Consider the following 17,006-nt stretch of genomic DNA (forward strand, 5'->3'; position numbering starts at 1 on the left):
AAAAAAAAAAAAAAAAAAAAAAAAAAAAGTCAGATGTTTAGTTTATATGTAATATACAGAATCAATGAAACTACAGAGACAGAAACAATGGTAACTCTCAGGACAGATAGAAATAGATTATGATTTCTAATGAGCCTGGGATTAAGGGGAATAGTAAAACTTTTGCTGGACATAGATGGTGGTGATGGCTTCACAATCTTATGAACACACTAAAAATTGCCAAACTATGTAGTTTAAAATGTCAGGGGCTGAGATTTGATTTAGTTAGTAGAGTACTTGCCCAGTGTTCACAAAGCCCTGGGTTCAGTCTGAGCACTGCATAAACCAGGTGTGGTGCCAGTCACCTGTAAGCATTTCAGTGGCTATATTGTGAAGTTTGGGGTTAGCCTTGGCTACATAATATTTTAGGCCAGTCCAAGGTCCTGTCTTTAAAAAGGGGGGGAAAGGTAGATTTATGAAATGTAAACTGTTTTAAAAAAGAAAACCTCACAGTTACAGTCTTTACAGTGAGAATATTGAAGCAAAAAGGATTTTAACAGGTTTCAGTGAAAATACTATGAAATTGGGGCTGTGGCTTGGAGGTTAAGAGCACTGATTACTTTTCCATAGGGCCCTGGTTCAATTCACAGCACTCACATGGTAGCTAGCAACCATGTATTACTCCAGTTCTAACAGGTCTCTGCAGGCACCTAGCATGCAAATAGTTCACAGACAGCTGCAGGGAAATAACCATACGCATAAACATAAGGAAAAACTTAAAAAAGCAATTGGAACCAGAGGATAAGGTAGTACAGCCACATTTGGAAACAGTAGAGGAGTTTCTCAGACCTTGTTTATAGTGTTGGCATGAAGCTCAGCAGTTCCAGATCATGTAAGTCTGTCATATATCAGGGTGTGAGACTGCTGCACGGAAACAGCTCTCACCACCATGCCTGATGGCCTGAGTGCAGCCCTGGAATCCACATGGTAGGAGAGAGACAACTCACGCATGGCCTCTCATCCCACACCATGGCATACGTGCACACACATGCAAAGTAAAACCTAAAGTGTATATTGATAAACCTGTGAGTAAAGGTTTATCACTGCTTCAGCCGTAGGTACTAAGAGCTAAAAGCAAGGGAATACTCCTCAGCAACAAACATTTGTGAACATCAAAACCTCCTGCTACACTGAAAGCAGAACTACATGCAGAATCATCCTGCTGGGTCACATATCTAGGAAGACAAAGCCAGGTAGAAAGTCCATCAGTGCCCAGTGGTTGCCTGAGCTCACACGGTATTGGTGGTAGCAACTGAAGACAAACTGCCCTAAGGAATTATTTTATGGTGATGGAAAATGTTCTAAAACTGGGTTGTGGTGCTTGGTTACAAAAATGTTTAAATTTACTAAGATTATAGGATTGGATAGGTTTTATGGTATATAGAAGAAAGCTCCAAAATTGGTTTTTTTGATAAATCAGCAGTCAGTCTCAGACTGTGGATACATGAATTTGGAAAAAAACAACAAAACAAAACAAAACACCTTTCCCCACTGTAGACTCATCCTCCCACTGATGCCAGCTTCAACTTTGATGCCAACAAACAACAGAGACAGCTCATTGCAGAACTGGAGAACAAGAACAGGTGAGATTGAGGCTCTCTGACCTTTGTCCCACAGCCAGGACCCACTCCTGGGTGGTCCTGGTTGCCTCACAGCTTGCTTGGCTTGTCTGCTTGCTTCTTCTGTTTCTCTGGGATGGTAACCAAGGGTAACCTTGAACTCACTGTGTAGCAGAGACTGACTTTGACCTCTACACCCTCCTGCCTTCACCCACCCAGCTCTGTATGACTCCTCAGCAAGCAGGAGGACCCAGGACCAGGAGATACACTGTATGTTGTTGGTTCCGATCTTCTAAGCTCTGCTCTGCCACCTCTGGAGAGTCTCTGTGGACTCCTTTCACCCAGTGTCCCTCAGTTCCTGACCCCACTCCTTCCTAATAGCATTTTGCTCTGTCCTAGCAGCTGATCCTGGCCTGTTACACTACATGAAACCAGTCTCATTTTATTTTATTTTTTTAATTAGATGTTTTCTTTATTTACATTTCAAATGTTATCCCCTTTCCTCATTTTCCCTCCGAAAACACCCTATCCCATCCCTCTCCCCCTGCTCACCAACCCACCCTCTCCTGCTTCCTGGCCCTGGCATTCCCCTACACTAGGGCATAGAGCCTTCACAGGACCAAGGGCCTCTCCTCCCATTGATGACTGACAAAGCCATGGTCCCCTCCATATGTACTCTTTGGTTGGTGGTTTAGTCCCTGGGGGCACTGGGGATACTGGTTGGTTCATATTGCTGTTCCTCCTATGGGGTTGCAAACCCCTTCAGCTCCTTGGGACCTTTCTTTAGCTCCTCCATTGGGGACCCTGTGCTCAGTCCAATGATTGGCTGAGAGCATCCACCTCTGTATTTGTCAGGCACTGGCAGAGCCTCTCAGGAGACAGCCATATCAGGCTCCTGTCAGCAAGCACTTGTTGGCATCCACAATAGTGTCTGGGCTTGGTAACTGTATATGGGATGGATTTTATTTTAAAAAGCCATTTTAAATATTGTTAAAAGGCCTGGGGACCACACATTGCACCACTGCAGTGGAAGGTGGGACCAGAGCAAGGAGACTGGCGCTTGTATAGCATGACTGGGGAGGGAATAGCAGCAGCCTCCAGTCAGTAGCCAGGATCTCAGGGAAAGGAGAGGCTAGCGGCAGAGTTGGGAGGTCCACACCTACCTTGGGAGGTTGTAAATGTCCTCTTCCCCTGGAGAGGAGCAGGGCAAGTAAGATATTCCAGTTGTTGTTTCCCCTGCCTGGAGAAGGTTCAAGTTCTTGAAAAGAGTGGCCTCTTTGGGCAGAGCACCGCAGGAACCATCAGATGAAGGTATCCATTTCACACCTGATGGTTTAGAAGCCTCAGAACACAGGGTGGAGAAGGCACCGAGGGAGTAAGAACAGCTCATGGGAGAAAAACAAAAGAACCATCAAACACTAACAGCGCTTGCCACCATCCTCAGAGAGATCCTTCAGGAGATCCAGCGCCTGCGGCTGGAGCACGAACAGGCTTCCCAGCCCACTCCTGAGAAGGCCCAGCAGAACCCCACGCTGCTAGCAGAGCTGCGCCTGCTGAGGTAAGTACACATCTACCTGCTCCCAAGCTGCAGCCTGGGGTGGGAATTCCTGTACTGGGATACCAAACTAATAAGACAGAATCTGTTCATCAGTAGAACCTGACAGGTCAGAGCAGACTGCCTGTGAGACTCAGCAACCACTCTGGGGAGGGAGGTCTTCAGTCATCATTACAGAGCTAGGTGAGGACTGGGCTCCCTAAAATCCCAAGCTAAGTAGTGGGTGGCCTGTGTCATCTAGGGGTTGTTTTTAAAAGACAGCTATGAGTTCCTATACTGTCAAGGCGGGGGGGGGGGGGCTTGTGTTACAGTTAGCTTGTTATAGCTCCATTTCTCTTGTAAGCTCTGATTTAGAGGCTCCGAGTACTTCAGAGAGTTAGGACTAGGGCAGCATGTTGCCTGTACACCAGCTCTGAGACAGAGAACTAAGGATGAATGAATGCCTTGCACCTCCACTGTGGTACTGTCTCACCTCCCTCTCAGTGTACAGTGACTCCAGAGCTGAGAACGTAAGGCTATAGGCTCAGTATAGAACAGAGCGACGCTGGCTCCCTGTTTGTGTTCTCTGGGAGAGGATGGGGAAGTCTTCTCTGGGAACATGGTGTATAATGATCAGATCTGTGATGACAGAAATCTGTGTGTCCCCATGAGTGAAGACATTATGGAAACCAAATCTGATGCCTTAGTTCTTACCGAGCTCCCGATCCTCGAGTAGTGTGCCTTTTTTTTTTCTTTTGTAGCATTTAGAATTCTGTTTGATATTTTATTTTTGAGGGTTGGGGAGTAGGAGGTGAGATAAGATCTCATTCTATAGTCCAGGGTGGCCTAGAACTTTTATCCTTACGTAGTACAGGCTGGCTTTGAACTTGTGGGAGAAAACAGAAGAATTTCTTTAGGGTTTTGGAATAGGAAATAATTGCTCAGAGTTGCGGACAATGAAAGAAGGTGGTAGAGTTATTCCCATTGATCATGACAACAGAGGGGCTGAGGATGTAGCTCATTTGGTAGAGTGCTTGCCTAACACACTCAAAACCCTAAGTTCAATCCCAGCACAGCATAAACCAAGCATGGTGGTGTACTCCTGAAATCCGAGCGTTTGGGTGGTGGAGGCAAGATCAGAAATTCAAGGTTACCCTCAGCTACATAGAGTTTAAGGTCAGCATGAGATAAAGGAGACATTGTATCAAACAAACAACCCCTGTTTACCAAGTGTCATATAAAAGGCAGGATCCGTTTATAGATATTTCCTGTCCTTTAGATTTTGACCTATATGCATGAGTTTAGGACCTGCCAATCACAAAGTACCATTTCTGATGAACTCCAACCTCCTTTCTGGCAGGCAAAGGAAAGATGAGCTAGAGCAGAGGATGTCAGCGCTGCAGGAGAGTAGGCGGGAACTGATGGTGCAGCTGGAGGGGCTGATGAAGCTGCTAAAGGTAAGAACTGGACTTGTGTGCTCACCTCACTGCGTCTCTCACCAAACCGCAGGGCACTATTGGGCCTAGGAACAGTTTTCAGGGACATTTGCTTAAGTGTAGCCTGATCAGATGTTAGTCAGAAATCAGCATAGAGCCTGTAAGGTGCCTTAGCAGATAAAGGCAAGTGCTGGCAAACCTGACTAACTGGCGTTCAACCCTAGGACCCACAGGGTGGAAGGGGAGAACTGACTCCTGCAAATTATCCTCTGACTTCTTTGTACACACGCGTGTGCAAACATACACACAATAAATATATGTGAAAAATAAAAATAATTGTATTAGAAATAGAGTAATGCTCTTTGGCTCAGTGGTTAAATGGCTCACTGGCTGCTCTTCAGAAGTTCCTGGAGTTCTGACACCCTCTTCGAACCTCCGTGAGTATCAAGCATACAAGTAAGTGGTGCAAGGAAAAGACTCATACACAGAAAATTAAAATGATTACAAATAAGGATGTTTGTAAATCAGGAATTAACTATGTATAAATGCCAAATAGTTCTCAACTACTTAAAGTTTCTTTCTTTCTTTTTTTGTTATTGTTGTTTTTCGAGACATGGTTTCTCTGTGGAGACATGGTTTCTCTGTGTAGCCCTGGCTGTTCTGGAACTCACTCTGTAGACCAGGCTGACCTCCAAGTCAGAGATCCACCTGCCGTCTGTCTCCTGAGTGCTGGGATCAAAGGCGTGTGCCACCACTGACTGCCCAGTAAAGTTTTTTTTTAAGACAGGTTTTCAAATATTTGACAAACATCAAGTGTCCTCTTTTTAATAAGAAGCACAGTGGTATTTGGATGTTTACAGAGAAACAACATCAATGCAATATTTATAGGTATATAAGGGATTTGTTATGCAAAGCCTCCATGGGAGACACAGGAAAGCCAGTGTGTCCCAAGGCCTGAGAGCCTGTGGAACTGACTCTATCATCCCTGTCTGGAGGCTGGTTTATAAGGAATGGGTGTTGGGTCGTTGACCTAAGTCTTGGAGTCTGAGGGACCAAAGCCAAGGGAGCTCCCGTGTAGATAAACACCGCTCCTCCTAAGAGAGCACACACTTGTTTTCCTTGCTTTCTGGTTTTACCAGTTCCTCTGTGGTCTGCACGATGTCTTTCCCTGTTAGTAAAAGCAGATCTTCTATGCTTGGTCTGCTGGTTCCTGTACCAAGCTCTTTTCAATATTCAGGGACTCACCTGGGATAGTGTAACCATTTCTGTGGCTGTCCCTTAACCCAGTCAGGTGGACACAAAGGTAACATCACGTTAAGCCAGCTTACTTATTGTGATTCTGAATAGAAACTACTATATTAGGAAAAAAATCAGAATATCCACTCTAGGCCTAGTGTATAGGGGAAGTGAATAAATCTATGTTTTTTGGCTTTTTCTGTTTGCTGAAAAGAATATTACAGCCCCTTACCATACATAGATCACAAAAAAAAAAAAAGGCAACGGTTAGCAGTCCTCATCTGGACAGTGTGTTAGCAGTGAACAGAAACACTCAGTGGATTATGGGGCAGAGATTTGAGGGTGGTTGCCAGTGTGTTGGTGTTTAAGGTCCAACCTGCCCAGGCTGTACCTCACCACACTGTGCAGACATAACAGCCAGAACGGACTGAGGAGAGTAAACTAAATCTGTGACAAAAAAGAGTTACTAAAGTTTTTAAACAACAAGTTTGAGACAATGCTTGGCAGTTTAGAAGAGCAAGAAGCTAAAGGATAATAGTAGAAGACTCATGCAATCGGCCAGGCCTTAGGTGACCAGGGTCGAACTAGAGTAGCAACTCAAGAAAGCAGCAGCTGAGACATCAGCTCCTCATTCTGAGCCCACCCCTTCATGATCATAAAGCCAGTGGGGACTGGCGCTTGCAGAAGTCTTCTATTTGTGTTGGAAACTGATGCTTTACTTCCTCAAGCAATCACTTCTTTTAATCTTGAGCTGAGGTATTTTTTTTCCCCTAGCTTGGTCCTGGTATTTGGTTTATTTTACATGGACAGACATGTTTCTGCATAGATCCTGTTACACATTTCCTCTCAGAAATGTATTATGTACAGGTGAGTCTAATTTCAAGAAAACTTTATCCAGAAACCTAGCTGGTCCAGTTCCCTTGAGTAGTTGTCAGATATTCAACTCAGTGGCCCCATCCCCTGCTCACAGCAGCAGCTGTGCACACAAACATTTGTCTCCTCTGATACCTTGTGCCTTACTAGGTGTTGAAAGCTCCACCCTGTGTAACTAGCACACTGGTAGGCCAGGGGATGATGTGGGCATGCCCTCCCTCCCCTTGCCTGTGTCAGTCTCTTTCAGGGAAGGGCTCCCAGATGTTAGCCATGTAGGAATGGGAAGCTGCCCAGCTGTGATTTTTGGTTTACTTTGAGTCCTAGTTAGGGTTTTCATTGCTGTGAAAAGACACCATGACTCAAGCAACTCTTACTTAATTGGAGCTGGCTTACAGTTTCAGAAGTTCAATCCATTATGATCATAGCAGGAAGCATGACAGTGTGCAGCCAGACATGGTGCTGGATGAACCAAGAGTTCTATTTCTTCTCGTTAAGGCAACCAGCAGGAGACTGGCTTGCATGGACAACCAGCAGGAAGGCATCCTCCAGACTGGGCAGAGCTTGAGCATAGGACTTCAAAGCCAACCCCCACAGTGATGTTCTTCCTCCAACAAGGCCACACCTACTTCAACAAGGCCACACCTCCTATTAGTAGCACTCCCCATGGGCCAAGTATAAACACTTTACTTTGGTTTTTTGAGTCAGGGTCTTACTGTGTACTTTAGCTAGCTTGGAACTCATAGAGATCTGCCTGCCTCTACCTCTCAGTACTGGGGTTATTGTGTACCACCATGCTCTCTTCTGGCTCTCTGAGGACACCTGTATGTACATGACATATGAATAGAAAAGCAAGTACACACACATACACATAAATAAAAAAAATAAATCATAGGCCGGGTGTGGTGGTACATGCCTTTGGAAGGCAGAGGCTGGGAATCTCTATGAGTTCAAGGCCAACCTGGTCTACACAGTGAGACCCTTTCTCAAAATAATAAATATTAAATTAATAATAAATATTATTATTGTATGTATACATATTTTGAGATTTCTAAATGTATTTGGTGAAATGACTAGGCCCAGTCCCTGTCACTTAGGAATGTCAGCAATCTCATTTTTTTTTAATGATATGTCGTCAGACACTCAGGTACCCATGTTTCTGTACATATTTCCTTTATAGTTTTTCTCAGTTTCTAGTATGTGACTAACCTCTGTCTCAAGCTACTTCTTTAATCTCTGAGTAATTTTATGTCGGTATTTCTGTTTCTAACTCTCGCTTCCAACATTTTTACCTCATTTTGTTTTTTTCTGATGTTGCTTCTGCATTGGTTTTTAAACACAGATTGCCAAAGAACTTACCTGTATCTCCAGGCTGACCTTGAGCTCATGATCCTCTGTCTTAGCATCTCAGAGTTCTAGGATTGCAGGCATCAACTACTACACTCAGATCCATCTCTTTGTAGATGACTGCATAACTGTGTATTACTACTTCCACCATATGGAAGAGATTCACATGACCTGAACCTAAGGCCATCTATATTTGTGCCTCATAATTGAGATGTTATGGCCCCTTTAAGTCAGGTTAGTACTATCTCTTGTCATCAGTGCATGTTGACCAACCTTACCTGACTGATACAAAATGTTCTCAGACCTTATATCTGATCTTTTTACTGTGTTGACAGAGCCTTAAAGGCTTTATGTGACTACCTTTTGTGAGTTTGTGTAATACTAGCCTAGGGAACACTTTGCCCAAATCTATCCTCTCTCAACTAGGAGACCTCCTCAGTCCTGAGAACCTATCCTAGCCTGGCCTATTTTTCCACGACAAGTCGTAATGGTGATATATGCTGCGGCAAGCTACACAGCAGAGTGAACATGGTATGGTCTCCAAATACTGTTTCCAAAAGTGCCATACTTCATTCTATTTTATTTGAAGACTGATCTTGGGATAGTCCTCTTACCTGAGCCTCCCAAGCACTGAGAACACAGGCATGAGCCAACAACAGTGGCTTCCCGTCCCGTTAAGCCAGATCCATGCTATCTTCAATACCAAACCTGAGGTACAAGGTAATATTTTGATGATTCTCAGTACAGGCAGGATTTCAGCCTGTGAGGAGGGCCCCACCCCTCCCTACCAGTCTCACTATGTAAACAGGGCTGTCCTGGAGCTTGCTAGGAGTTCACTATGTAGACCAGGCTAGTCTTGAACCTACTTAACAAAGCTCCTTCTCCTCTGCCTCCCTGGTGCCTAGCCAGTCTATTTCAGCAAGTGGTGACCACAAGTTTTTGTTTTGTTTTGTTTTGTTTTGCTTTTTTACGGTTTTTCGAGACAGGGTTTCTCTGTATAGCCCTGGCTGTCCTGGAACTCACTCTATAGACCAGGCTGGCCTTGAACTCAGAAATCTGCCTGCCTTTGCCTCCCAAGTGCTGGGGTTAAAGGCGTACACCACCACTGGTCGGCATGTGACAGCAGTTTTTAAATTGCACAGTATGTCTCTCATGGCAGTGTCCTTGCCCGTAAGAGTTGGAGGTGTGCTTGTCTCAAAGAAGCATCCTTCCAAGCTGCAGCTTAGTCCTTCTGTGCTGCAGGTGTGACAGGAAGCCCAGACAGTGCTCAGGGTGGGGGTGGGGGTGGTAGGTAAGTCCAAATGCTAACAACTGGTTTTCAGCATAAAGAGCTCCTTCCCTGACTAAACTAGGGCCTCAAGGGATTTCTTGGTGCTCATGGAGTTTCAAGTCTCTCTCTCTCTTCTTCCTCTCTCTCTCTCTCCCTCCCTCTCTCTCTCTCTCTCTCTCTCTCTCTCTCTTTTTCTCTCTCTCTCTCTCCCTTGCAAGAATAAAAAATATTCTCCAGATTTCCCCATCTCCTTTGTTTAGCTCCTTTGCAGATCGCTCTGCCTCACACCCAGGCCTGCAGACTCTTCAAGAGCAGGAGCACATATTCCCATGTCCCTCTACCCAGGTACAATGGAGACTACTGCATCCAAGGATCCAACATAGATAGAGCCGTCACAGGCACATATTGATATATATACTGGGCACTATGGAGTCTTCCTGACCACAGCTACCCATGGTGAGGCACAGAAAGAAAAAGCAAAGAGACCAGAAAGACAGTGGCCAAGGAGCACTAGGGCCAAGACACGAGAAACTCAAAGGTCTATCTTTACTCCCTTCAGCTTTTTCTACAGTGCCTGATACTACATTCATCTGTCAACTACAGTTAGTATGATCTGTCCTACCCACCCTTACTATAAGGCTGTAAAAGAGAAGCCTGTCTTTCTTTCCAGTGCCTTATGCATGAAAACTACTAAATAAACTTGTATCAGAATAACATAGAAGAACTGATAATGAGAATTCTGTTCTTTCCTTCTCAGTCAAGGCCTTGTCATGTAGCTCAAGCTGTCCTGGAATGCAGCTTGATACAAGGCATCCTCTTGCCTCTACCTTCTAGTGCTAGGCTTACATGGATGTACTATAATGCCTAGCTCTAAAGTTCTTTTCCCCGCTCCACTTTGGGGTTTGTGTTTTATATTTGTTTTATTTTGGAATGAGCTCATGTATCCCAGTCTGTCCTTTAACTCACTGTGTGGCCAAAGATAGCCATGAACTCGTGATCCTCAGGTGTCAATCTCCCTAGGGCAAAAATTACAGTCATGAGCTACCAATGCCTGGTTTATGCAGTGCAAGAAATCAAACCAAGGGGTTCATGCAACTAGGCAAGCACCCTACCAACCAAGTTGTATCCCAGCCCCTAGAATTCTTTTCTGAAAGGCTTTTGGGATCCTGAAGCAGTTTCCAGTACGCTGGGGGAAAGGGCATGTATGTGTATCCTTGAAGGAAACAACAAAGCAACTTGAAAGCAAGTGGACTGGTGTGGTGTCAACTTGGTTACTGGTGAGAGGAGACTGGAAAAGAAGAAAAGCACCTGTGAACAGGTGGAACCACTAGGATGCTAAAACAGTGGTTTTCAAACAGAACCCATGGCCCTTGGATACATTTTGGGTGTCCCCACTCCCACCAGAGCTTTGAAATGTGGAGCTCAGGTGGGGCTTAAGGTGTTCAGCTCTGACAAGTTGCCAGGTGATACTGATGTTGATGGTCCACATTCCACACCTCAGACAGCTGCTCTAGAAATATGGACTTAAACATATGTGAATATTGTGAATGAACTAGAATGATAATTCAGATTTGGTTAAACTTTCTCTTTCAGTTTACCGTAAGTAATGGAGACTTTAGGCTAGCCAGGTCCTCCAGGCTTCTTGACCTATATTGAAGAAGTAGAAGATGAACTGAATGGTCTCTAAGGCTCTTTGGAAGTCATCAGTGTACTCAGTAAGTGGTTGGGACCGAGGCCTGCCATTTACTGCATCCCACTGGTACTCTTCTGGAGAATCAGTTCATTGCTTTCCAGGCCTATGCTTGGCCAGGTTTGCCCAGTTTCTCCTGTCCTTTCTTCCCAATGTTTGTGGTGATGGGCACTAATGTCTTTTTCTCTTCTCCCTCTTCCCATCTTCACACCTCTAGGAGGAAGAGCAAAAACAGGCAGTAAGTGGACATCAGCATCCCTGACCACTCCCGCCCTCTGCATGCTCCTCTGCTCCTCATAAACATTGCATCCCCTCCCCTCCCTCCTTCCGTCAACACTAGCCTCTGAGGAGTTGGTTATGTGCAAAACCCTCAGAAGTTTCCCTCCATTGCAGGGTGCAGTGGCCCAAGTCTGGGTCCTATTTACCTCGGGAAGCATGTTTTGACTTTAAACCCAAGCTTTTAAAATTTGTGCTTATTTAAATATGCATGATTAGCCAGACTTTCACTGCCTTTACATATTCTTTTATTGTCTCCTGGTTTTGTGTCTTAAGTGACCTTAATTGCCTGAAACAACTTTCTAGGTGGTGGGGGTGACCTCAGACCCAAATAATGTGTTCTGAATGAATTTGCATGAAAGTGGAAAGTTCATTGTATAACTGTAAAATATCCTATGGTCTCCAATAGGCTCTGACTCGACCAGCCTTCTTGACAAAATTAGTGATTTTTTTTCCTACTCTGAGCCTTTGGGGGCTCAGAAAGCAGGTGACTCAAGGTGTTTTGAATGGCATGTACATTAATTAATTAATGATGTTTGAGGATACTTAGTGTTTGTTTTGCTTTATAGCTGTTAGCCTACATAAGAAAATCAAGGGCCTATCCATAATAATAACCTTGCGTAAATTAAATTCAAGAGAGAAATATAAAATGCCAATTTTAAAAGGGAGTATAAAACATTTAATTTAAAAATGACCCATCTTTTGGGGCTAGAGAAATGGCTCAGCAGTTAAGAACTCTAGCTACTCTTCCAGAGGGCTGAGGTTTGATCCCTGGCACACACATAGTGGCTCACAACTGTTTGTAACCCCAGTCTCGGGGATTCCAATACCGTCTTCTAGCTACCAAGGGTACTGCATGCACATGGTACACATACATGCAGGCAAAACACCTGTATAAATAAAATAAAATAAGAAACAATTACCCATCTTTCTCAAAAATATGGATTAATGTATTAGATTTTATTGATGATTTAATTAATAAATTAAGGTGTGAGAATTTATAATATGAGTATGCTCAGCCAGGAGAGCACTGGTAGTGGGCAGCAGAGGCAAGAACAGTAATGAGAGAAGAAGCCTCGCTAAGAGGCAGATCACATTGGCCGTAATGTAGGAAGTTTGCTTGGCTTTGTTCTTGCTTCATTTGGTTGGCCTGTTTTCCTGACTCATACAACGTTTTCATCTATCTCTTTAATCAAATGACATTCCCCATCAATAGGTACATTTACCTGAGCAAAACAGAAAGATGGAAAATCAAACCCAGCGTTCAAACATCTTCATCAGGAAGTGACAACTTAGTCACTTCCATCCCCTTCATTAATCAGAAAGTCGCATGGCCACAGTTGGCTCTAACAGACTTAGGACAGGTAGCTCCAGCTTGTTTAGAAATCAGAGAGAAGACTTTCTCACACAAGTAGGAGAGTGAGTAACTGGGTTTGGAGGGGAAGCAAGGGACCTGAGTCCTTTCTGTCCCTCCTACCCACATCTCTGACAGTCTCTTCCTGTCATCCACGTCATCCACCATGGCCAGCTACTGAGGCAAGTGCCATTTCATCTGTAGGCACTGACCACAGCACCCCTCTTTCTCTGCATCCAGGTACCCAGAACTTCACTGCGGAGCTGACAGCACTTCCAACAGTCTCCCTCACTAGCACTTCCTGATATCTCTGTCTCTGAGTGTGACAGCCCAAAGGGACCCATGACTCAGAGGGACCCTCCTCCCTGCCTGAGACCAGGGCAGCAGACTGCAGCAGAACTTCTGTGAATGTTACATTTTCTTCAAATGTTATGAAATAGCATGTAAAATGTGAAATAGGAAATTGCCAATCTATGAGGCTAATCTAATGCTGTCTTTACTGTGAATGGTGGGCATGACTGTGACCCTATCACTTGGGAGGTAGAAGCAGAAAGATCATGAGTTCAAAGTCATCCTAAGTTAAGTAACAAGTTCAAGGATATCCTGGGTTATATGAGATGCTAACTCCAACACATAACTAAATAAACAGAGCTACCCTTGAGCAGACAAGACTCAAGTGCAGCATATTTGCACAGTGACCTTTCATTCTGTGTAAGATTACCATCTCTTGAGATTGAATTTTCCATGTCTAACAGTCTTGGTCCTTACATTCTGGCAGGACTGTGTCCATTTAAATGGGAAAACCTCCTGTCCATCCCACATGGACTCACCCATGGTCACTTTTTTTTTTTTTTTTTTTTTGGTTTTTCGAGACAGGGTTTCTCTGTGTAGCTCTGGCTGTCCTGGAACTCACTTTGTAGACCAGGCTGGCCTCGAACTCAGAAATCCACCTGCCTCTGCCTCCCAAGTGCTGGGATTAAAGGCGTGCGCCACCACCGCCCAGCCCATGGTCACATTTTTAAGATGAAAAGATTGCAAGAAGACTAAGTCTTTAGAGCCACACCTTCTGTGGCCCATGCCATTGTTGAGTGCAACAACAAAACTTTCTAAATCAAGAGTTACTTTGGAGTGAGGGGTAGGTCAGAGAGGCAGGAAAATGCCAGAACCCTGGAACTGGAGTTGCAAGTTAGTTGTGAGCTGTCCAGTGTGTGTCCTCTGGAAGAGCAGCAAATGCTCTTAACCACTAAGCTATCTCTCCAACCCCTACAAAGATTTATACTAAGTGCTATTAAGATTCTGCTCAGAGAACATTCAGACACCAAATATGTGAGGATTTGCACCAAACAGTTTTCCAATTCACTCCAGATACCAACTGGCAGTGCTGTCATTTAACTATTCATGACACTGACTAACTGGACGTAACACCAAAGCCTGGGCTAAGGGTTGATCTCACAAGACTGACCCTGTCTGGAGATACTAGTTGTAAGTACTGGGGTTCCAGTTGCCTGCACTTCTGTTTGATTTGGCTGAAAATGATTTCCTTTTATTCAAGTTTGGTCATTTGCAATAATGGCTTGCACAACTAAGAGAACCCCTTCTTTGTTGTTACCAATTTAGTATGAAGGGTGTCATAAAAGATGCAAATGTACAGATAGATAAAGAGGTACATACTGCAAGGTCTAGAAGGTCCCTAGTACAGGAGATCTCTCCCTTGCCTGGGGGGCCACTGCCCCCTGGCATGCAAGTGTGTTCACTAACCCCTTCATTCAGGATGGTTCAGTTCTGCTTCCCAGGTACGATTGATTCAGTCACTGGCTGTTGGTAATCGACTTCATCTCGATTCCTGTTCCCCAGAGGTCTGCAGAAGGCACCAAGTTCTAACACTTAATCATGCTGTGTGCTTTCTGGCAAACAGCTCCTTTCCTGAAGGCAGCCTTAGCATACATACACTCTTAACTTTCTACTGAGTCTTAAGATTTTTAGAAGCTTTTGTGACTCAACCTGGGAAAGAAGACCAAATTCATACTTGTTATATATCACAATATTATAGTTATTTTGACTTTATAAGAACTTGAAAGTAGGGGGTAGTAGAACTGTTACTTTAAAACTTTTGATGCTAGAAGTCAGAGGTGTCGCCATCCTTAGCATATAGGAGGCCTGTGCTCCATCCCAAGCACTGAATATAAATGAATAAATAGATCTGCACATCTTACGGAGGCTAGGGTTCTGCCTTCAGCCTCAGCCACTCTCTTAGTGCCTTGAGTGACCTTACCTAGGAATCCTTCTGTCTCTCTTCCCTCACTCCCTTCTCTTTCCTCAGATGCAGAGGTTATAATTAAGGGAGAACTGCATGGCTTCTTCAGATCAGACTGCTCACCCTACAGTGTACCCTGTAGTTTAAGAAGCTCATTTGGCTGGATCAGCTGATTTAGGGTTAATCATGCTCAGAACCATCATGAGTCTGTAATTAAAGGACCTTGCCAGCTCTCTTCACTGTCGTATTTCCAGTCTCTGACCCAGCCAGCTGCACTGCAGATACTCAATAAATATTTGCTGAGGGAAAACCACCATTAATCATTGTATTAATTGTGAGGAACATAACCAGTTCAAGTGCCTGTAGCAGCAATTCTGGTCCAGCTACTCTCAAGTAATAGACAGATCCATTCAGGAGACTAAGTTGTGACTCAGAAATCCTCTTTACAACAAGGAATCAGAAAAACAAATTTCAGCTCTGTATGATAACACACACCTTTAATCCCTGCACTCAGCAGGGGGCAGAGGCAGGTGAATCTCTATGATTTAGAGGCTAGCCTGGTCTACAGAGCAAGTTCCAGTTCAATATAGAGAGACTCTTTCTATAAATAGGTAGGTGGATGGATAGAGAGAGAGAGAGAGAGAGAGAGAGAGAGAGAGAGAGAGAGCAGTGACTATGTTCACTTGGACGCTTGACCTCAGAACTGTCACAGTCCAGATCACTTCTAGTCTGGAGGGACTTAACATCTCAGTTCCCTTTGGAGACATCTCAGATCTGCATTTCCCTGCAGTGACTCAGCATAACACATCATATCACTTCTGGATCTCTTTTTTTTTTTTTTTAAGATTTATTTATTTATTACATGTAAGTACACTGTAGCTGTCTCAGACACTCCAGAAGAGGGCATCAGATCTCATTACGGGTGGTTGTGAGCCACCATGTGGTTGCTGGGATTTGAACTCAGGACCTTCAGAAGAGTAGTCAGTGCTCTTAACCACTGAGCCATCTCACCAGCCCCACTTCTGGATCTCTTAAGGCTCAATAAATTAAGCTGTCCATGTGTCCATGGCCAGGGGTCCAGCTTTCTGTGAAGGATTTCTATGTTCCTCTCATACAGATCCCATGTTTCTCAACCCATAACAGAAGCCTGGATCTACTGCCAACACAGCCAGGAGTTACACTGACTCACTGACTCGCAATGCTCTGCTACACATATCAGAGACAATGGGCTCAGTCTGTTAGAGGATTAAAAAGAAACCAACACACATTCCATTCTCAAATAGTATGGACATAATTTTCTGATTAGTAGAAATGTAACTTTTTGGTTGACACAATGCCTTAAATATGGAAATATAAGCTAGATCATTGTCATCCTGAGCCTTAACTACACTCCTGCCCTCTTTTTTTTTTTAAAGATTTATTTATTATTATACATAAGTACACTATAACCGTCTTCAGACTCGCCAGAAGAAAGCGTCAGATCTCATTACGAGTGGTTGTAAGCCACCATGTGATTGCTTGGATTTGAACTCAGGACTTCTGGAAGAGCAGTCGGTACTCTTAACCGCTGAACCATCTCTCCAGACCACACTCCTGCCTTCTTAAGTCTGCAAAAGCATAGCTTTTGGTGAATTGATGAATTGATGTACTTCAAGACAACCCCACAACCTTTACCCTGGGTCCCAGTCTCAGCATGCACAGACGGCTGGATTCAGTGGCCTGCTGGATTCAGTGGCCTGCAGATGGCGTTTGGAAGTCTACCCAGAGTGCTTGTTTATCCCTCTTGCTCTTATGCTCACTGCAGGGTCCTGGCAGTTCCTTGTTTTGGTTTTGGTTTCATTTTTGTAAGAAGAGGAAATATAATTATGTTCTCATAGAGCACCTTGAACACTAGCAAGAAGTTTTCAGTGAGAATGATTAGAAAGGAGAAATAATTCTTGGATCTGAGGGACATACCCCTGTTTTGATCACTCCATAAAAGACAAGCTAAGAATCTTCTATCTTATTTCTATCCTATACTGTAGTTCTGTATTTTGCTTTCCTGACCTTAATGTGTATATGATATGAAACCTGTCCCCCATGCTTTCCAGGAAACTACACACACTAGACTAGAGAAATCCTCCCAAACTCCATGGGAAGAA

At 44.1% G+C, this 17,006-nt stretch overlaps 1 protein-coding gene across 17 annotated transcripts in view; it reads left to right on the plus strand.

Annotated features, from left to right (window-relative positions):
• Window positions 1-17,006, plus strand: part of Dtnb (dystrobrevin beta) — a 207,203-nt gene that overhangs the window by 168,490 nt on the left and 21,707 nt on the right. For 8 of the 17 annotated variants that reach the window (XM_031356373.1, XM_031356374.1, XM_031356375.1 and 5 more), the window contains 5 exons: window positions 1,537-1,622; window positions 3,043-3,156; window positions 4,493-4,589; window positions 6,579-6,671; window positions 11,199-11,219. In XM_031356373.1, the coding sequence (XP_031212233.1) occupies window positions 1,537-1,622; window positions 3,043-3,156; window positions 4,493-4,589; window positions 6,579-6,671; window positions 11,199-11,219 (411 nt within the window). Of the gene's footprint in view, window positions 1-1,536; window positions 1,623-3,042; window positions 3,157-4,492; window positions 4,590-6,578; window positions 6,672-7,172; window positions 7,357-11,198; window positions 11,220-12,851; window positions 13,310-17,006 lie in introns of those variants that run through there. The other 9 variants (XM_031356381.1, XM_031356384.1, XM_031356385.1 and 6 more) reach the window with 5 other exon arrangements.

Source organism: Mastomys coucha, unplaced genomic scaffold (genome assembly GCF_008632895.1).
Source record: "Mastomys coucha isolate ucsf_1 unplaced genomic scaffold, UCSF_Mcou_1 pScaffold6, whole genome shotgun sequence".
Taxonomy (NCBI): domain Eukaryota; kingdom Metazoa; phylum Chordata; class Mammalia; order Rodentia; family Muridae; genus Mastomys; species Mastomys coucha.